Genomic DNA, 21,121 nt, shown 5'->3' with positions numbered 1-21,121 from the left:
AAGCGAAGTCTTACTTAAATGTTACAGTGCTATCTTTAAAAATTGCACAGTACTCTTCTGAAATCTAACATGTTTTTGTAAACCTGACAATATTTCAATTCTTTTTTAAGAATAGGTAATAAAACCTTACCAATTTTTATTTTGTAAAGCATCATACAATTATCATATTTGTCATATTCAAAATATGTTATGACGTGTTTACAACTTCAAAAAACAAATATTTTAATATTTATAAAAATGATAGCTACATTTTACTATATACCAAATAATTCAATCAGTTCTGCTTAAAGAAATTAGTGATGTAATATAGACAAATAGACTTGCATGTCAGTATACCATTAGTAATGTGAGGTGGAAAATTTTCCGCTATATTTTTCCGGAAAATTTTCCGTTCTAAAAAATATCAGTAATCAAGTAACAATTCATCAGTGATCATAAAATTGGTTGAATTCATGTACAGAAATGTAAAAAAGTGAAAGATCGTTTAAAGAATCTGAAAATTTTCATGGCTCAGATAATTTTCAGTACTATGTAGGAACAAGTTAAACCATTTTTCATCAATAGAAATATTTTCTGTCTTATATGGAAAAATTGAAGAACTTTTTTTGAGTCGCAAAATTTTCGTCATTTTGAAGCAAAGAGTAAAACAACTTTTTGTGAATCGGAAAGTTTTATTGCTCTGCAGAAACAAGTGAAAGGAATTTTCATAGATCGGAAAATTTTCATCACGATGTAGAAACAAGTGGAAAAACTTTTCATAAGCCGGACAATTTTGGATATTATGTATAGTGATGTTAAGTGGAAAATTTTCCACTATATTTAACTGCACATTCAGCTACGAAATTGAATTTCTGTAGAGGAAAGTTAGTCAGCAACAAATTATAATTTTCCAATTAGCTTTCGGGAACCGGAAAAGTTTCCAATATTTCAAGTTGGGAAGTAAAATTTTACACAGTGTTTCTCTCTCTCTTTTCATCTGCGAGCTCCTTCGTTGCTAAGCGGTTAGCATACGCGCCTTTGGCATGGAAGACCTGGCTTCGATTTCCAGCAGGAGCTCATGTAGTTCGGTTCACGTTAATCAGTTGGTCCCGTCTTATATGGTCTCGCTGCTGAAAGGGACGTTAACTCAAAATCAACTCAATTCAACTCCTCTCTCTCTCTCTCACTCTCTCTCTGTGTGTGTGTGTGTGTATGCCAAGTGCAGAGAACATGACTTCGTAAAGTACAAATATCCCATTCTATTATTTAAAATTTCAATTTATTAAAAGTCATGAATGTTTTCCGATTCATAAAAACATACTCCACTTATTCATATATCGTTGTTTAGCCATAAAATTTATTGGTAATAAATATTGTCTTAAAAAGTTTCATGAAGTGAAAATCTAACGATTCTTCATTTCAAGAATGTTTCAAAAACTTGAATGCGTTCTTCACTCAGAATCCACCTTTGATCTTACAATATTAAATTTCGTCAGTTTAATACGCATAAGACTGTTTTCTCATAGCTTTACTACTTTTATAGATTTACATTCTGCAACATTTATAAATAAGTAGATATAATAGAGAGAGAAAGAGAGAGAGAGAGAGAAACACTACGTAAATTTTTACTTCCCAACTTGAAATATTAGAAAATTTTCTGGTTCCCGAAACCTAATTGGAAAATTATAATTTGTTGCAGTCTAATTTTCCTCTACAGGAATCGTATATCTCAATGTGCAGTTAAATATAGTGGAAAATTTCCCACCTAATATCACTATACATAATAGCCAAAACTGTCCGGATTATGAAAAGTGTTTTCACTTGTTTCTACATCGTGATGAAAACTTTCCCGATTCATGAAAATTCCTTACATTTGTTTCTACAGAGCAATAAAACTTTCCGATTCACAAAAAGTTGTTTTACTTTTTGCTTCAAAATGACGAAAATTTTCCGACCCATAAAAAATTCTTCAATTTTTGCATACAAGACACAAAATATTTCGATTTATGAAACATTATTTCACTTGTTCCTACATAGTACTGAAAATTGTGTGAGCCATGAAAATTTTCAGATTCTTTAAACGATCTTTCACTTTTTAACATTTTTATACATGATTTCAATTAATTTTATGAATACTGAGGAACTGTTACTTGATCACTGATATTTGTTAAGAACGGAAAATTTTCCGGAAAAATATAGAAGAAAATTTTTCACCTCACATCTGACGGTTTGCCTTATCTGACGGTTAAGAGTTATCGAGACATTTTATTAGAACTGGCCCTGAAAGTGGCTGGAAAGCTTAGAAGCAAGCACTGTCATGCCCTACTTTCTAATATCCATAGCATTTTTTTCTTCGATATTTTTCGATACTTCGATATTTCGATACTTCGATATTTTCGATACATCGATATTTCGATACTTCGATATTTTTCGATATTTCGACACTTCGATACTTCGATATTTCGATACTTCGATATTTTTCGATATTTCGATATTTTTCGATATTTCGATACTTCGATATTTTTCGATATTATCGACCGATATATTATCAAACCTTCGATATTTCGATATTCGATATATCGATCGACTTTCGATATTTGGTCGATATCGAAGTTCGATATTCAAAACCGGATATCGCACAGCACTAGTTATGCCCCATATATTGCACTTTTCATTAAAAGCATTATGTGACAATTGTCCCAAAGCTCTGTTACAATTGACCCGGGCACGGGGACGTTTGTAACACGACAGATGCTGTCATCAAATGCTTCATAACTTTCTATATTAGAAATTGTCATGTATGAAGAAAATTAAGCTTCACTTAAGATATTGTATAATTTTCAGTCTTATTGGAGCATAAAAGTGTGAGAAAAAAAGTAAAATGTAAAATTTGTTACAATTGTCCCTGGTCTCCCTTACACACCTAATAGTTATATACTCCAGCATATACTCACCTAATAGTTTTTATACCCAGCGTATACTCACCTAATAGTTTTTATACTCCAGCATATACTAAACTAATATATTTTATACTCCAGCGTATACTTACCCAATATTTTTATACTCCGACGTTTACTCAGCTAATATTTTTATACTAGAGCGTATACTCACCTAATATTTTTATACTTCAGCGTATAGTTACCTAATATTTTTTTATACTCCAGCGTATACTTATCTAATATTTTTTATAATCCAGCGTAAACTCATACAATATATTGTTTTGCAGCATATACTCACCTAATATTTTTATACTCCAGCTTATACTCATCTAATAATCTTTATATCCAGCGTATACTCACCTAATATTTTTTATACTCCAGCGTATAGTCACCTAATATTTTATATACCCCAGCGTATACTTATCCAATATTTTATACTTCAGCGTTTACTCAGCTAATATTTTTATACTAGACCGTATACTCACCTAATATTTTTATACTTCTGCGTATAGTTAACGAATATTTTTATACTCCAGCGTATACTTATCTAATATTTTTTATAATCCAGCGTAAACTCATACAATATATTGTTTTGCAGCATATACTCACCTAATATTTTTATACTCCAGCTTATACTCATCTAATAATTTTTATATCCAGCGTATACTCACAGAATATTTTTTATACTCTAGCGTATAGTTACCTAATATTTTATATACCCCAGCGTATACTTATCCAATATTTTATACTCCAGCGTTTACTCAGCTAATATTTTTATACTAGAGCGTGTACTCACCTAATATTTTTATACTTCAGCGTAAAGTTACCTAATATTTTTTATACTCCAGAGTATACTTATCTAATATTTTTTACTCCAGCGTATACTCAACTAATATTTTTATACTTTATCAGCGTATACTCATCTAATATTTTTATACTTCAGCGTATACTCTTCTAATATATTTCACACTCCAACGTACACTCACCTAATATTTTATACTCCAGCATATACTAATATAATATATTGTTTTGCAGCATATACTCACCTAATAGTTTTATACTCCAGCGTATATTGACCTAATATTTTTGCACCCAGCGTATACTCACCTAAAATTTTTATACTCCAGTATATACTCCTAATATTTTATATAGTAAAGCGTATACTTACCTAACACTTTTTATATTCCAGCGTATACTCACCTTAAATTTTGCGGAAAAACAAGCTTATACGTACGTGGGTACATGTTATATTCTTGGAAACAGTCGAATTATTTGAACAGTACACCAATGTTTTCCAGTAAATATCAGTATATATGCAATAATTTTTTGTAAGTACCTAATTATATTATTTTATACTCTATGAACCTTAAGCTATATGACAGCATAAACGGTGTACCATAGTTGACACATAACCTAAAGCAATAGCTAAATATTGGCGAGAAAAGTCATAAATGCTACATTTTTTTGTGAAATTCCAGTTGCAAAGTGATTTTTGTAAGTATCGACGTCTCGCAGCCATATTAAAGCAAATCCGGTATTTTCAATCGACTGTACACCATATTAACGCAAGCATGGTTGTAATAATTCTTATATACATACTACGTGCGCATGATTTGTTTCCCAAGTTCGACACAATTAAAGCGATAAAGTTGAATATTGGTGCAAAATAATCATAATTGATAAACGTTTATAAAATTCCAGTTGGAAGTTGATGTTTGCAAGAATCGGCATTTTCATGTTACGCATAATCATTAGTGACATTTGCAATTATTTATGAAACACGAATAAAAAACGTGTGGACAATCGTACTTCTACATACAATTTAACGAGTAGTATAGTTAGATATTATCATGTACTTAACGAAAATTGGCATTAATGATGGATACAAAATAGTTTATTTGTCGGTTTATAGAAAACCCGAAACCGGTTTATGAAAAAGGAGAACAAAACGTATTCAGTTTTCTACTAGAAAACTGATTTAGGTTTTCTATTAGAGAAATCGTTTTAAGTTTTCTATTAGAAAAGAGGTATAAGTTTTCAATTAGAAAAGAGGTATAAGTTTTCAATTAGAAAAATGGTTGAGGTTTTCTATTATAAAACCGGTTTAGGTTTTCTGTCAAACCTGTTCTGATTTCTATCAAAACCTTCTTGCTTCTTTGTTAACTTGTTTGGAATTACTTACTAGAAGGACAAGAACATATACCAGCTTCGCCGAAAATCACACTGCTTCCAGTAAAAAGGAAAGAAGCAATTTTTTTGTAGAAAGCATAAATTGGTTTTGGAAGAAAGCCGAAATGGAGGTTTTTTGTTTTCCTTGAAATCGCTTTTCGTTTTTTTTTTTTTTTTTTTTTTTTTGTTTAAATAGAATTCGTTTTTGAATATACCTAATAGGCACTATAAATATGAGAAATACGTGAGAAGTTGATAGTGTACCAATTGAAAATAAATATTTCCCAAACCAGATGGCATTTATGTTTATTTATGCCGGATTCGAATTACCGTAATCCCTTTCACAAGCTGCCACGCGGATCTTAATACAACAAGTAATAACATTAAGACCATCTGAAAGTTGGGCATTTATTCCGAAGTTGATCGTCCGCCTACTTTTTGGCTAAAAGCGTAATAATTGGTTCCTTTGTGTACCAAATTTTAATATTTAATTCAAATAGTATTAATTTGCGAAAATTAGCGAGATAAGGCGGGTTAGAGCCCCACAGGACATGTTGTTTTCTATCTTTATTACAGCTAAAAGGAAAGAGGAACCTGTGTTCTAGAACTCTGCCGCCATGTTGGTTATGTTACTTACCGTTACATTGACAAATATAACTTTCTCCACGTTTCTTTACAGTTATCTGCTTACCGTATTTTCTACAATCTATTTTTAGATTTATTAAGCCATGACTTTTCCTTACTTTTAATAGATTTCCCTGATTATCACCAGCCATGTTTACAAAACAAATGCGTATTACAGTTCCATAATCCTACCATGAAGTAACCTTGCGCCAAGTAGTTCCCTCCGCTTGCCAAATAGTTCCATGTTTAGAACCATGTTTCTATGTAAGAAAATAAACACAACTTTCGCTCTCCTTATACATTATCAAGCTTACAAACAACCAAATTATTCATTTCTTTCCGGTAAATTTTCAAAATTTTCCTAGAAACGGACGCCTAACTTTGGAACTTAACCTCAAAGTTGTAGGCACACACTAAGATGAGACATAAACATCACTTCCATTTAAGGAAAGAAAGAGATTTTACTTACACAAACTTGAATCAATGTTCTTTCATACTCTGCTTGCTTAACATGCAAATTGATTTAGCCATGGCACTTTGATAATAATAAAGTGTAACACTAAAACTGTTTTTAGAACTTTCAGGGAAGTTCAAGTTTGTATCTCAAAGAGAGACAGTTAATTAGAAATAATTATAGTAACAAATATTAGATATTACATTTTCAATGGAAACTATGACAGTTGTCCCCAAAATCGAAAGTAAAAAGAATCTTAACTGACACTACTTTTATACAAAATGATTGCATGTTGTTTAATGGGTCAATCTTCAATGTACGTGTGTTCTACCTGCACGGAAACACATTATAGGTTGCTAGATCTACAGTTCTGCATGTAGGCAGAGAGACTGCAAAATTATTAAAGAAAATGAAATATAAATATTTATTTTGAAAACATGGTTTCTTCAAAAATAAAACAAATTATACTAGAAAAGTAGAAAAGGAAAAAAATACCGTACTGAGAAGTTAAGAAAAAAAAGAAATCGTACTTGAAGTTAAAAGAAATGAAATCATGCTAAAATGTAAAAACTACTTCTGTTTTGAAGAAAAATTAATTTGAAATATTTTCTATTTACACGCCTGTTTTTTAAAAAAAGGCATGGGAAACACTTGTAAACAATCAATTTATTTATGCTTTTCTTCTGAATTTTAAAACTGAATTTCCTTGGAAACAGAATTAATTTTTACTTTTTAGTACGATTTGTTTCTTTTTCAAGAAAAAAAAACGTTTTTTAAAAAACATATTTTTTATTTTCTACTTTTGAAGCATAAATAAATATATTTTTATTTACATTTTATTCTGTGTCATACATTTATTATTGACATTTTATTTCTCATATGGTCCAACTATATATTACTAATATGTAAAATATTCACAAATTTATAGAAATATATGATCACAAGAATGGAATTGTCTTTTAATCCGACTTATGTTGCTGTCAAAATTTCATCATTGTAAGACATTTATAATTAAATTAAATTAAGATTTAAAGTGTGAGGACAAACCTCAAGAGTTAGAAGTTAAAAGAAAGTAGGTAATAAAATACAGAAATTGTGATTTTATTATTTACTGAGTGATATTTAATATTTTTTAAAAAAATTAATTTTAAAAAAATCTTTACATGATTACAATGCAACGTACTAAAAGCACACAAATTTTCTCCCGACGTTAGCACATCTAAAGCGACAATCCTAAATATTGGCGACGAAAAGAGTCATGAATGACGGACATGTTCGTTAACTTCCAGAATATGAGCGTCTGCTTGCCATGTTTAATGAATCAGTTAAAATTTCCAGTCGGTTGTAAAGCATGAATATCAACGCACCCACAATCACGCTTTTCAATGTGATTGTAACACTCTTAACTATAGACTCTACAGGAACATCTGATCTTTGTTTTTAAAAGGATTGGAGATTTCAAGAATCAAAGTAAAATTTTCACTTAACGTTAATATATCTAAAGCTCTTGGGTTCAGTGAGAGGAGTAAAATGAAACAAGTTACTCCTCAAGAAGTGACATTAAATATTTATTATTTGGAAAGTAATTCTTACAAATGTTAATATCATGATTCCCCTGGAGATGATGTAGTCAATCTCGTCCTTGAGGAAGATTTGGGCTGCCAAAGGAACCATACCTCGTCTCAATTACACACGTCATCGACCGATGCGAATCGATGTAAACCAAATGCTTCTACAATGATCCAGGTTTTCCCAGTTCAAAGCTTCCCCCGACCACTAACATTAGGAGTAACGGCACGATTAATCTGACCTAACATCTTTCACTGGACTATTATGGTATTCCAGCATACGTGAATGTTGCTCACCGTACACAAAAGGCAACTCCCTCAGCAGTCAGGAAAACGGTCTTCTTTGCTCGCTTGCATTTCTAATGAACGAACAAATATATTGCGTACTTTACTTCCAGCACACTCAACACACGACTAATGTAAACTTGTAAGCTCTCACAGTGCTTTCCATAGGCATCACTAAAATCGGTAGCCGTCATAAAAATCAGTGTCACTAATTTGTATGCTTGATCTGTTTATCCATCAACTATGTTCGAGAATCATGTGAGTGGAACGTGTTCCGTTGGCTGAGATTCAATGTATTTTCATGTTGCAGATCCTTGCCCGTACTCTCATAAGGCAGTCACTTAATTACACAGTTCGTGAGCATGATGATAGGAAAGTGAGACACAAACTTGAGAAAATCAGAAAAAAAAAAAAAAAACTTGGGAACAGCAATACAACGAAATCAGAATTTATAACGTATATTACAGATTTTCAAGAAGTTATATGAACAATTATTTTTCAGTTACAAGCATATGTGTTATAAAAAAGAATCAATCCCTTAACCTCAGATGCTAGGAAATTATTTACAGATATTATTTTGTAAGCTAATAAAAAGCACGAAATTCAGGAATCTCTTCAAGCATCACAAAGCATCAAGCATCTCTTCATCATCTGATGTGAAGAAAAAGAGAAAGCCCATTCAACCATAAACTACCAGTTCTGGAGAGATGAAAAGTGTGGTATTCAGTTTCTCTAAATATTCAAAATGTATTGCAAAATTATAGAGCTAATAAGGTATCCCCACACATGTAGTCTTTACCAGAAAATTTATTTTAAATTTTAAATTAGAGTGGGAAAATTGGAGATGCGAGCTCGCATTTAATTTCTGTTGTTAATCTATTGGTTTGCTTCTGGTCTTCTCTGAGAACAAGGTTCGACTTTCTTTTTTGGATTTTTAGTTTTAATTTCTTCAAAGAATAACTGCGCGAATAACAGTTTTTTTACGTATTAAAGTAATAATAATAAGTCATTCTTTTTATGTATTTTTGTGAAAAAAGAAACAATACTATTTGAAACTTATTTTGTACTTACAGATCGGAGATTCGCCTAATCCTGAACTAAGAATAATAACAAGTAAATTTGGAGAAGTCACTTATAGAGGTAAGTACAATTAATATAGAGAGATAGATAATGTGAAATTCTTGATTTTTGAATTCTATTTTTGCTGTGCACTTATTTAATCATCATACATTCTAAACATAAGAAAGTTTTTTTTTTTTTTTTATTTTTAAGCTGAATCAGAATTAAATCTAAATTTTCTGTACAGTGCATCCATCTGGGAATTTATAGTTTACCCAGCATATTAATAACAGGAACAGCTACAAAATTCTTGTATATTCAAATTATACATATCTTTCTGCCAGAGAGTCAGGGACGCACTCACATGGGTCCACAGGGGCCGCAGGGGTCCACCGGGTTCGGACACCCCAAAAAACTTCCTAACTCAACTTACATTTGTATACTTTCTCAAAGAACTATACTTATTTAACAGGGGAATGATTGATATAGCATACACTTTATCTGATCTTACACTTTATCTGTACTCTTTCTCTTATAAAAACAATCTAGTTCTATCGTTATTTTCTGAAAATATAGGTGGAAGTATTTTACAATCACTTATTGTGTTTTCCAGTGCAGAATAATACCCATTCAACACTACATACACGTAATGGTTTGTAGTATTGAACCCATACTCCCCAAACTTGGAACCCTTCGAACAAAAAATTCTGGGTGCTCGCCTGGAGAGAGTACAGTATACATTAGAGTTGAGACGCTCTGTTCTTTGAAATAACTTTATCCAGCATTCCATTAATAATGCTAGCGACGCTCTTCAATAGCGTATATGTACTATTGAAGAAAAAGAAACACGAACATAATGTTTTGGCCAATCGTTCCTCTTATTACGATCACGCTAAGGAGTGGTGTTGATTATAACACTAGTACGTCAGTCGGTCCGTTAGTGCACACGATAACTCTTGAACAAAAGCGATTTTTTGAATCTAATTTTTTGCAATAAATAGCAATAGCAATATCTCGGCGGAATTCATTAACGGAGCTAATCAGGTAACCTACCCATGGGTAACCATGACTGTAAACTTGCTTATCCATATTACAATCATTTATTAAAAAAAAAAAAAAAAAAAAATCAGGATATCACTTAAATGCAACACGCGAAGCATCGAAACGTTACAGGTTGCATATACATCTAGGCGCAATATTTACATAAACTATACAGGGTGAAATGCAACTAGCCTATGTGGACAAACTGCAGCAAATGATTCCGGACATCTAAACGGAAAAAAAAAATAAAGAAAATGTTTGGAACATATGCACGCTGATCAATAGTTTGGGAGATACAGGACACCGAAAGCGTGAAAAAATTAATTTTAGAGCTCCATAGCTCCACTATCCTGAATGACAGAGTTAAGGCGGCAAGGTCACGTCAAAAAAATAGAACCTCCTCTATCCAAAAGTGCGGATGCTGAAATTGTGACATTCGTGCAGGCATGAATTAGAACAGGGAAGAATGTGGTCTTGAGTTACCATATATGAGATGGGAAGTCGTTTGCACAGAAGTAGCACATGAAGTGCGTGAAAAGAAATAGCACATTTTGTAAACAACTGCAATATTATGTAAACAATGCATTCCAAACGACTCCCCCTCTCATGTATGGTAAATCAAGAGCACATTCTTCTCTGTTCTAACTCATGCCTGATGTAGCAGGTATGCAACTCCACATAGTAAATGTATACTCCTGCGCCATATTGACAATGTTGGCGATATGGCATTTCCGACAACAAATCATTGCTTACTGTACGTACAACCTTCGAACCGTGCAACTTTAGACAAACATTTCGACAGACAATATCCGGGGATTCCCCACTTCCTTTGGGGAATCTCTTGCACACGAATGTCACGATTTCAGCATAGGCATTTTTGGATAGAGCAGGTTCGGTTTCTTTGACGTGACCTTGCCGCCTTAACTCTGTCATTCAGGATAGAGGAGCTATGGAGCTCTAAAATTAATCTTTTCACGCTTTCGGCGTCCTGTGTCTCCCAAACTATTGACAGCGTGCATATGTTCCAAAGACTTTTTTTCACGTACAGGTGTCCGGAATCACTTGCTGAAGTTTGTCAACATAGTTACCGTTCACCATGTATATATATAATAAACGAAAGGTCTTTGATTCATAAATGTACGAGCGTTTCACTTGCTCTTCTTTATTCTCTTTACATGAATTTATTTATTTTGTTTCCTTTTTTCTCTTCTGTCAAATATCAGAGAACACTTTGTTTTCGTTGGCGCTTAATTTTTTAGAATTATACATGATTAAGTCACTCAACAAACCAATTGCGTTATACCACATACTATTCTGATAGCACAGAATATTTGGAACCATAATTTGACAATTAACAAGAGATTCCATGTTTATTGGTAACTCATTATGTCTAACTCCCACCCTAAGATAATTTTATTGGCGTTAATACCCAAAATAGGACTTTTCCCACAAGTATGCAGCACTATTGAAACTATGGGTCCTTTCTCCAGCGGTTGGGAAACTTGTGTAGAAAATAGTTCAAGTTAAAGATGGAAATTTTAATGAAAATTGGATCGCTAGAGAAATTGCATAGCAAATAGTACAGCTTATACATGCAAAAATTGTTGTAAATTTTGTCAGACGAGAAATTGTATAGAAAATAGTACAAATTATCCATATATAATATAATGAAAATTGGATTTAAACTAACTGGGAGATAATGTAGAGGACAATAGGAAATATACAAGATGCGATCAAAAAATGCGGTAAATGAATTTCTTAGCAGTAACTGCTAACTCTACAACCATTTCACGTAATTTATCCGATATCCTGATTCGTTGAGACAGGTAGCTTCAAGTTGGAACACGTTCTGACTTTTCAGTCAGAGTCCAGAGCCACTAGAGTGAGGTTGTATTTACCGTGTCTGTCGTCGTACATGAACAACGCGTGAACATTAAGTTATGTTTCAAAAAATTAAATTAATTATTTAAGTTTTAGTCCTACGGTTATGCCGGCTAGGCTAAAGGAAACAGTGATTATGATAAATGAACCGGATTATGGAATGAAGAAAGTGGGAGGAAACGGAAGAAAGCCGAGAAAATCCACGCACGCGTTGTTTGTCCACCACAAAGCTCACTTGGCTTGAGCTGGTATCGAACCAAAGACCCCATCCACCAGTGGTAAACGCTCTAGCACAGAGCCACCGCGGCTCCAAGTTCTATTTCAAATTGCAAAAGAAATGCCAATAGAATTCGAAATTGGTGTATGGTGATAACACTGTAACTCTGAAGACTGTTTACAAGTGGTATGAGCAATTTAAAAGCAGAAATGAGTTGGTAGAAGATGAGCAATGTTCGGGACGTCCGTTAACCTCAAACACAGAAGAAAACGTGCAAAAAGTGTTCGTTCAAACAGGCTAATAACTATTCGAAAGCTTTTCAAAGAACTAAACATCTCGTACCCAGTCCGTACAATTTTAACCACCGATTTGGAAATGAGATGAGTGAGTGCGAAATTCGTTCCCTGACTTTTGACTGAAGAACTGAAGTTTTTGGAGAAAAAACATATTCCTGTCTGTCCACATCCACCGTACTCTCCGGACATAACATTGTGCTACTTCTGGCTTTTCCCAAAAACTAAAAATCTGCTTAGAGGAAAACGTGTAGACACCATTCCCGATATTAAAAAGGAGAGGACAGAGCAACTTAACGTCCTTCCAAAAGAAGCCTTCCAGAAATGTTTCCAGTCATGGATTCAACATTGGAATAAGTGCCTTGATAGCCAAGGACAGTACTTTGAAGGAGATTAAATCAAATTCCATGTAAACTTATTATTTTATTTCTAATAAAATTATTCTCCGTATTGTTATCACATCTCGTATGTCCAGTCCCATTAATCAAACCTTGTATCCACACCTATATTTGTAATTTGCATTCTTTTATCCTTTATCTTCAACCTGGTTTCTCTTAGTCCGCCCAAGCTCTTACGTATCATAACATGTACAAAATATTGAATAATGTCACATTGTATTTTCATCTTTATTGCCTGTTGCGAACTTAGCATAGAATAAAGTTGTCGTGGCATGTATAATATATCGCATCAACTTTATTGTGTAATCCCACAGGTCGCATAGTTTAAGAGATTGTCGTTGTTAGCTGGCGCAGAATGATTACTTAGAAACAAGTTTTGTATTCTATACAACGGCGTTGTCGTTGAAGTCAATATGTTGCTATAGTGACTACCCACCCACATCTTCCTCTCCTTCAAACAAAGAACAACTGGTATATTGCTGCACAAAGTGAAGACGACAAATTTGAATTGACTTTGTGATTTGTAGACGCAGTTTTATGAATGTTTCTTTGTCTCAATGTTGCATTGTTTACGTAATATATTTACATTCATTTCAAGCGAAGAGTAACATCAAATATTTGTCCATATCTAGGATAACATTACTTTAACATATTTTCTTTTCTTTTCGTCTTATTCTTCTCTCTTTTTTTACTTTTTCTAAGTGCCCAAAACAACATGGCTTGTGCCTGCCTCACTGGTCTTATAGCTAGCATGCGTGCCTTTGATGGATAAGGTATCGGGTTTAATGCTTTATGGAACTGTATGGAACTTACTTTAGCGGCTCATATCCCAATTTAAACTATGTTTCATTCTGTGTAACTTTGCTGATCCCAAATTAAAATGTAGGTCTCTTCTTATGTAGCTTCGCTGATTTTAATTTAAACTCTAGGTCTCATCCTATGTAGCTTGTTGATCCCAATTTAAATCATATATCCAGTGGCGTAGCACACTTTTGCGGGGCCCCCCGCAAAGTATAGAGAAGGGGCCCCACTTGTAAAGCCGACACAAGTAAGGTGGAAGTTCTACTTCTTTAAAACTTTATTCATGGCAAGACTTCGGGGCCCCTATACATCGGGGCCCCCCCGCACTGCGGGGGTTGCGGGGGCAGCTGCTACGCCACTGCATATATCCCATACTATGTAGCATCTGTTACCCCAATTTAAACTGTAGGTCTTATCCTAGATAGCATCGCTGATTCCATATATAGGTATCATTCTATGTAGCTTCGCTGTTCCTAATTTAAACTGTAGATCTCAATCTGTGTAGCTTCGATGATCACAATTTAGATTGCAAATATCATCGGATTTAGCTTTGTTGATTTCAGATTTACCATAGGTTGATTCCAATTCTATGTATCTGCGTTAATTCCAACTTAAAATATAGGTCTTATTCTACGTAGCTTCGCTGATCACAATTGAAAATGTAGATCTCATCCCATGTAGCTTCAGTGATCTCAATTTAAATTGCAGATCTAATTCTAGGTAGCATCGCTAATTTCAATTTAAACTCTAGGTCTGATCCTATGTAGCTCTGCTGATCTAAATTTAAAATGTAGATATCATCCTATATAAATTTACTGATCCAAATTTAAATTTCAATCTCAATCTGTGTAGTTTCAATAATCACAATTTAGATTGCAGACCTCATCCTATTTAGATTTGTTGATTCCATTTTAACCTATAGATCTCATTTTATGTACACTCATGTCCAAAATGATTGTCGCATATCTATAACTGTCTTCTTGTAAGAATATCATTTGATAAAGATTTATCAGGGTACTTTTAATACTGATACTATGTGTATAATCGAGAAATGTATATTTGTGGTAAATTTCATAGGGAAAGAATTATAAATACGAAAATTAGAATGAATAAAACAAAATTTTGCTAAATGGACAAGAAAGTTTTATTTTCGTTTTATTGTTATTTTTACTGCTCTTTCGACATGAAATTTGCCACATACATGTCTTTGCCGATTATACACATACAAGCATTATAAGAAATACCGGGCGATTTCGTTATCAAATTATATTCCTAAAATAACATATTTATAGAGATGCGACAATAATTTTGGTCATGAGTGCACCTATGCTAATTTCAGTGTAATGTGTAGATATCATACTATGTAACTTTGCTGTTGACAATTAAAGTTTAGGTTGCATCCTATGTAGCTTGTTGATCCCAATTTTAATTATATGTTTCATACTATGTACGATGTCTTATTCTGTGACACACATAATTCTAACTGTGACACACATGATTCTAACAGTGACACACATAATCGTAATACTAATGCATATAATCCTAACCTTGCGCACGTAATTCTAATAGTGATACATAATCCTAACGGTAACATATATTACCATAACCGTGAAACACATTATCCTAACAGTGATACATTTAACCCTAACCGTGACGCACATAATCCTAACAGTGATACATATCCTACAAAAGTAGAGCACATTCTACTTTTAATTTTGCGAAACAACAATTCTGAAATGCTAAAAACAAATTTCATATTTTTCATATCTACCAGTTTTCAAATTTTTGTCTTGCAAATACAATGGATCCTGTTATCAAATCATGTTATCAAGAATAGGTTCGCTTCACAGATTACCCTACAATATTTACAAAGATATAAAGCGTTTTAATTGGTCATCTCTCTAACTTACTCATTTGGCACAACTAATTTCGCCCTTATTATATGCGGTACCATGAGTGTAATAATATCTTGCAAGCAACAGAGAGAAAGAGAAAGAAAACAAGGAAGAAAATTATGAGAGATGCAAGAAGAGAATATGTAGTATGATAAAGTAAGAAAATTTTCACTGAGAATCTTTTAATAAATTCAGAGATAAGAAAAACAAGGGGAAAACGGTTAAAGTTACAAGAAAAGAGAGTATACTAGGAAGAGGTGAGAAAAGTTTCACAGAGAATTGTTTGACAAAGTCAGAGATAGAAAATAAAAGAAAACTATTAGAGATACAAAAAGAGAATATATGCTAGGGAAAGGTGGGAAAATTTTCACAGATAATGATTTGATAAATTCAAAGGAAAAGCAAGGGAAGTGATGTAAGAGATAGAAGAAGGGAAAATATGGTGTGACCCAGGACGGATACAGGACCGACTTCTGGGAGGGAGCGGTGGGTTGTCATACTGTTACTTTTAAGGGCTCCAAACTTTGTAATGGGTTTTATATATATATATATATATATTAAAATAAGAAAATTTTACTATTCTGGAGGGCGATCGGGGCGATCGCCCCCTGGTGTGGCCAAGTGAGAAAGTTTTCGTTTAGAATTGTTTAATAAATTAAGAGTTAAAAATTAATTCAGAAAACGGTTAAAGTTACAAGAGAAGGAAATGCGTATGTTACAGAGAAGTGAGAAATTTTCCGGTGAGAATCATTTTATAAATTTAGAGATTGAAAACAAGAGACAAGACTGTTAGAGATACAAGAAGGGAAAATATGTTACCGAAAATGAGAAAAATTACACGGAGAATTTTTTGATAAATTCAGAGAAAGAAAAGGGACAAATCCAATAGAAAGTATGGTACGGTGAAGTGAGAAAATTTTCAGTGAGAATCGTTTGATAAATTCAGTTAGAAAATAGTTCAAAAATTGTACCAAAAATAAAGAAAGAAAAGAAAATACATACGTTACAGAGAAAGAATAAAAGTTACACTGTGAATCGTTTGATAAGTACAAAGAAAGAAAAGGAGAGGAATACTGAAAGATATATAAGAAGAGAAAATTTGCTAAGAATCACTTGATAAATTCCTACAAATTAATAATGAAATCCAGCGGGTATTAAAAAATCCGTTCCATAGTAAATTTTACAAGGTTCTCTCTTCAAGTGCACAATGCATATATACTGAATATAAAGACAAATGTGCGAAATGTTTTTTGTGGCTCAGTGGTGATGGTGTGTATGACTGTGTATGTGTGTGTATTTGTCTGCAAGATAATTTGATTTGCATCTCACATGTAACATGGTTTACGACTAATGACATTTTCTCTGTTGGGACTTGCTCCCACGACCCCATTGTTTTGATGGATTATTGAAACTAAGGGGAGGGAGATGAGAGGGTGAAAGGGGGTCAGAAAGGTTTCTGTGCTCATAAACCGCACGAATGTTCACTATGACATCTGGTGTCTCAAGTGGGGAAAGTCATATGCTAGTTGTACCGTACTAACGGTGTATTGATATACCTAAAAAGCCATGAATATGCACCGTGTGCAATTGTAGTGTCCTATGTAAATGGACAAAATGTCTCTTACATTTATACAGTGATTTGGTGACAACTGATACATAAACGCATTACGATCGTCTCTTGTTTTTGAAGTTTGTTCTCGTTTTTCCTTCTCTTTTTGGTATGAAATATCCATGAAAGGTGCCAGTAAAGTAAAAACTGTATCATACATCGCATATATATATATATATATATATATATATATATATATATATAAACGAAGAACCTGAGTTGACAGAGAACAATATGATTTCATGAAAAACATGAATATAAATGAATATATGCATTTTTTTGTTTCATTGAAGTTTATGCTTGTTCAAAATATCAATCTTCCGTTACATTGCTTTGGAGAATTAATCCTGTCTGGAAAAATAAACATTTCCGTCAGACTCTCGAGCAATTTTAAAATGTATATAGACCATTTATACAACTTAAATGAGGATTTAAAAAAACGAAAAAAGCTGGCGTAATAATATTTTTTTTCAAAAACAGTTTTTGATGTAAATGGAATGACAGGCGTAATTTTTAAATTCTAATGATATTCATGGAAGTCATTTGTAGAAATGTAACAAAAGTATGTGTAATAATTAAACAAAAGTACGTACTAAATACATATATAGAGAGAAGAGAAAAATGTTACAATAAGAGAATGGTCCTCTGTCTTTTGGTCGTAAAATGCGTTCTGTAAGATTAATAATATAAATTGTGTACCTAACTAGTAATCTGAATTTTTGGTTATGTCTTCGAAATGCTGCTCCTCATATTGTGCAGTGAATAAAAGAGCAAGTTGAAGTATCACATGTACACCACGTGTAAAAATTTGGTTTCTATGGTGTGATATTTTCCTCAAATCAGCGGATCATGTTATCAAATTAAAGAATAGGTTCGCTTCGCACGTTACACTACAATGTTTAGAAACATATTATAAAGCGTTTTAATTTTGAATCTCTCTAGGTTACTCGTTTGACAACACAAATTTCGCTCCCATTATATACGGTACCAAGGGTGTAATAATTTCCAGCATACAACAGAGATAAAGGAAAAAAATTGTGAGATGCAAGAAGAGAACATGTGGTATGATGAAGTGAGGAAATTTTCACTGAGAATCATTTATTAAATTTGGGGGTAGAAAACAGGAGAAAAATTGTTTCAGGTACAAGAGAAGAAAATATGCTAGTGGCAAGGAGAATATGCTCACTGAGAATTGTTTGATAAATTCAGAAATAGAAAATAAAAGAAAAAAGCTATTAGAGATAAAAGAAGAGAAAATAAGCTGTTGAGAAGTGGGAAAAAGTTTCACAGATAATAATCCTTTGATAAATTCAAGGTAAAAGAAAGGGAAGTATTACGAAATAAATTGAAACCGAAAGTAGTAATAGACATTTTTGTCTGTTACCATTTTTGCTCAATACTGATCAATATAAAAATCAAAAATTATATATCTCGGCTACTTTCGGTTTGATAATCACGCTTGATTTGATCTTCTAGATCCTGAATAAAACTGGTGGTGGTTCACTTGAATAGTTCTTGAAACTTTTTGTCTCCTGGGTGGATGTGGGGCTAGACTGGATGAATATATGAAGGATTTATGATAAGCTAAAACTCCTTTAAATCTATCTCTAATAATTAAATATATCTACGTATTAAACACACATAGATTAGGATTAGAAATTAGATTTATGAGCTTTCGACATTTATGTCCATGTTAGCCCGTTACGTATGAGGGCTGACGCCCCACGGCGATCACACTATCCGAGGAAAGGGAAGGAAAGAGTCGGCCTGATACCCTAGGTACCATGCCAGCATTTATTTGCCTTGTGTGGATGAAAAAAAAAAAAAACAGGAAAATTTCAGTCAGGATGACTGGCCTGAAAAAACTTTTGCAATTTTTCGACCAGGCGTCTCCATCGGAGATCAAATCCGGGACCGTTCTCACCGAAAACGGGAACGTTAGTGAATACGTTCCCTAACACACATAGAGGAGAAACTGACAATAAAAGAATGGTCGTTTACCTTGTGATCGTTAAAAACGTCCCGCAAGATCAGTGATATAAATTGTGTATCCAACTAGTAATCTCGATTTTTGGTTTTGATGTTCCTTCGAAATGCTGGATCCCATAGGGCAGTGAAGAAACGAAAAATGTCCCCCAGTAATTGTACAACTTCAAGCTTATGCTTAACATTGCATAGTTACTGTAGATTTATGAACTAAATGGATCCCCTTTTGAAACTGGGGATGTCGTATGAGTAACTTTGAGGTCACACTATTTCTTCTTGATCATCTTGAACTTCAGCCAATAGGAATGATTCAGAATCTTATAATAAACTATTTGCATCAGTGCACCAAAATGAAACAGATAATGTTTCGGAAAGTGACAATTTTATTTAATCATAGTTTCTGTACTTGAAGATGGATTTATTACGGTTTTTATGCTCTTATACTGTACCAATTTCAGTCACAAGCAATGGTAATGTTCGGGTTGACTTCAGACAAACAGTCCTATTGCAGGTAATTGAAACAATTTGTACAAACGTTATTGAAGTATTTAGTATTTAAAAAAACGTGTGCGGAAGGCCCTAACCTCCACCTCGGGGATAATTTTATCAATTTCTACTCTTTTATTAGGATCACACAGTGGGAATTTATCGTTAGTACATACCTCCATCCGTTATGCGATAACTCTTAACAAAAACGAATTTCTTTCTGTTTATTCTTCAATAGATAGCTAGAATAACTATCTCGATCGAGCTCGTTAATGGAGTCACTTTCACGGATAACGGTGACTGTAACGTTTAAAAGGCATAACATTCCTTATCACTTATGCAACTTGCGCAACAGAAAATTATTCCTGGTTGCCTATGATAAAAGGATATGTAGCTTTTATCACCTTCACGGATAACGGTGACTGAGTAGGTTAAAATTCATATTCCCTAGCTTCTATGCAACCTGTATAGCAGTAAATTGTTCATAGTTGTCTATGTGAAAAGGATATGTAGCTCCATTCCTTTAATATCTACACGGATAATGGTGATTGTATCGGTTGAAATTCATTAATCCCTTAGCTTAATACAACCTGTACAACGGCAAATCATTCCTGGTTGCCTATGCTAAATAGTAAAGGCAAATTAAACAAAATGGTGGGAAAAATTCATAAAGAGATAAAAATTTGCAGAGATGTGTGGAATAATGGTCAAATCAACATACTAAAAGTCCCGGGAAATCCTAGTGGAGCTTCAGCCGCCATATTGGAAAATGGCCGCCACCGATATCGTAAAACTACTTTTTTCGTTATGTCGTACACAATACGCCATAAAATCATCAGAGATAAAACCTGGTAGAAGTGTGTGAAATAGTGGTCCAGTCAACATACTTAAAATCCTAGTGGAGCTTCAGCCATCATCTTAGAAAATGCCCACCGCTGATGCCGTAAAACGACGTTTTTATTATTCCGAACACAAATCTCTAAAAAATCGTTAGAGAGAGATAAAAGTCGGTACAGATGTATGGAATAGTAGTCCAATCAAATACTGAAAGCCCTGGGAATCCGAGTGGAACTTCGGCACCATCTTGGAAAATGGCGACCGCCTGTACCGTGAAACGACTTGTCGAAACGAGTATGGTAGATTTTGTTCCAGCTCACGTAATAAAGATCTAGTCAATTAACCTTAATAGAGTATGCGTTATATCCTCAGTTATTACACCATGTTCACTTTTACACTATAAAGCTGTGATCGATCAGAAGTTCCATCTGAACGCAATGACCTCCGTGTGCGGACTCGACCAAAAGGCCTCGACGCTGAAGTAGTACATTTTGCTCGAAAGTAAGACGCACACCAAAAGAGCATTCACAATAGGGTGAAACCCTCCTCGTACAGTGCTACGCCCTTAGCAAGGTTCTGCTCGGGGTACGTCCATACCTC

At 33.6% G+C, this 21,121-nt stretch overlaps 1 protein-coding gene across 1 annotated transcript in view; it reads left to right on the top strand.

Annotated features, from left to right (window-relative positions):
* Window positions 1–21,121, top strand: part of CARPA (Carbonic anhydrase-related protein A) — a 799,359-nt gene that overhangs the window by 448,853 nt on the left and 329,385 nt on the right. The window contains exon 6 of the mRNA XM_081737978.1: window positions 9,092–9,158. Within this exon, the coding sequence (XP_081594104.1) occupies window positions 9,092–9,158 (67 nt within the window). The remainder of the gene's footprint in view (window positions 1–9,091; window positions 9,159–21,121) is intronic.

This window comes from Thermobia domestica, chromosome 14 (genome assembly GCF_964235325.1).
Source record: "Thermobia domestica chromosome 14, izTheDome1.hap1.1, whole genome shotgun sequence".
In the NCBI taxonomy this organism is placed as follows: Eukaryota; Metazoa; Arthropoda; class Insecta; order Zygentoma; family Lepismatidae; genus Thermobia; species Thermobia domestica.
The sequence above is the reverse complement of the archived record's forward strand: the minus strand, read 5'-3'. Positions and strand labels throughout refer to the sequence as shown.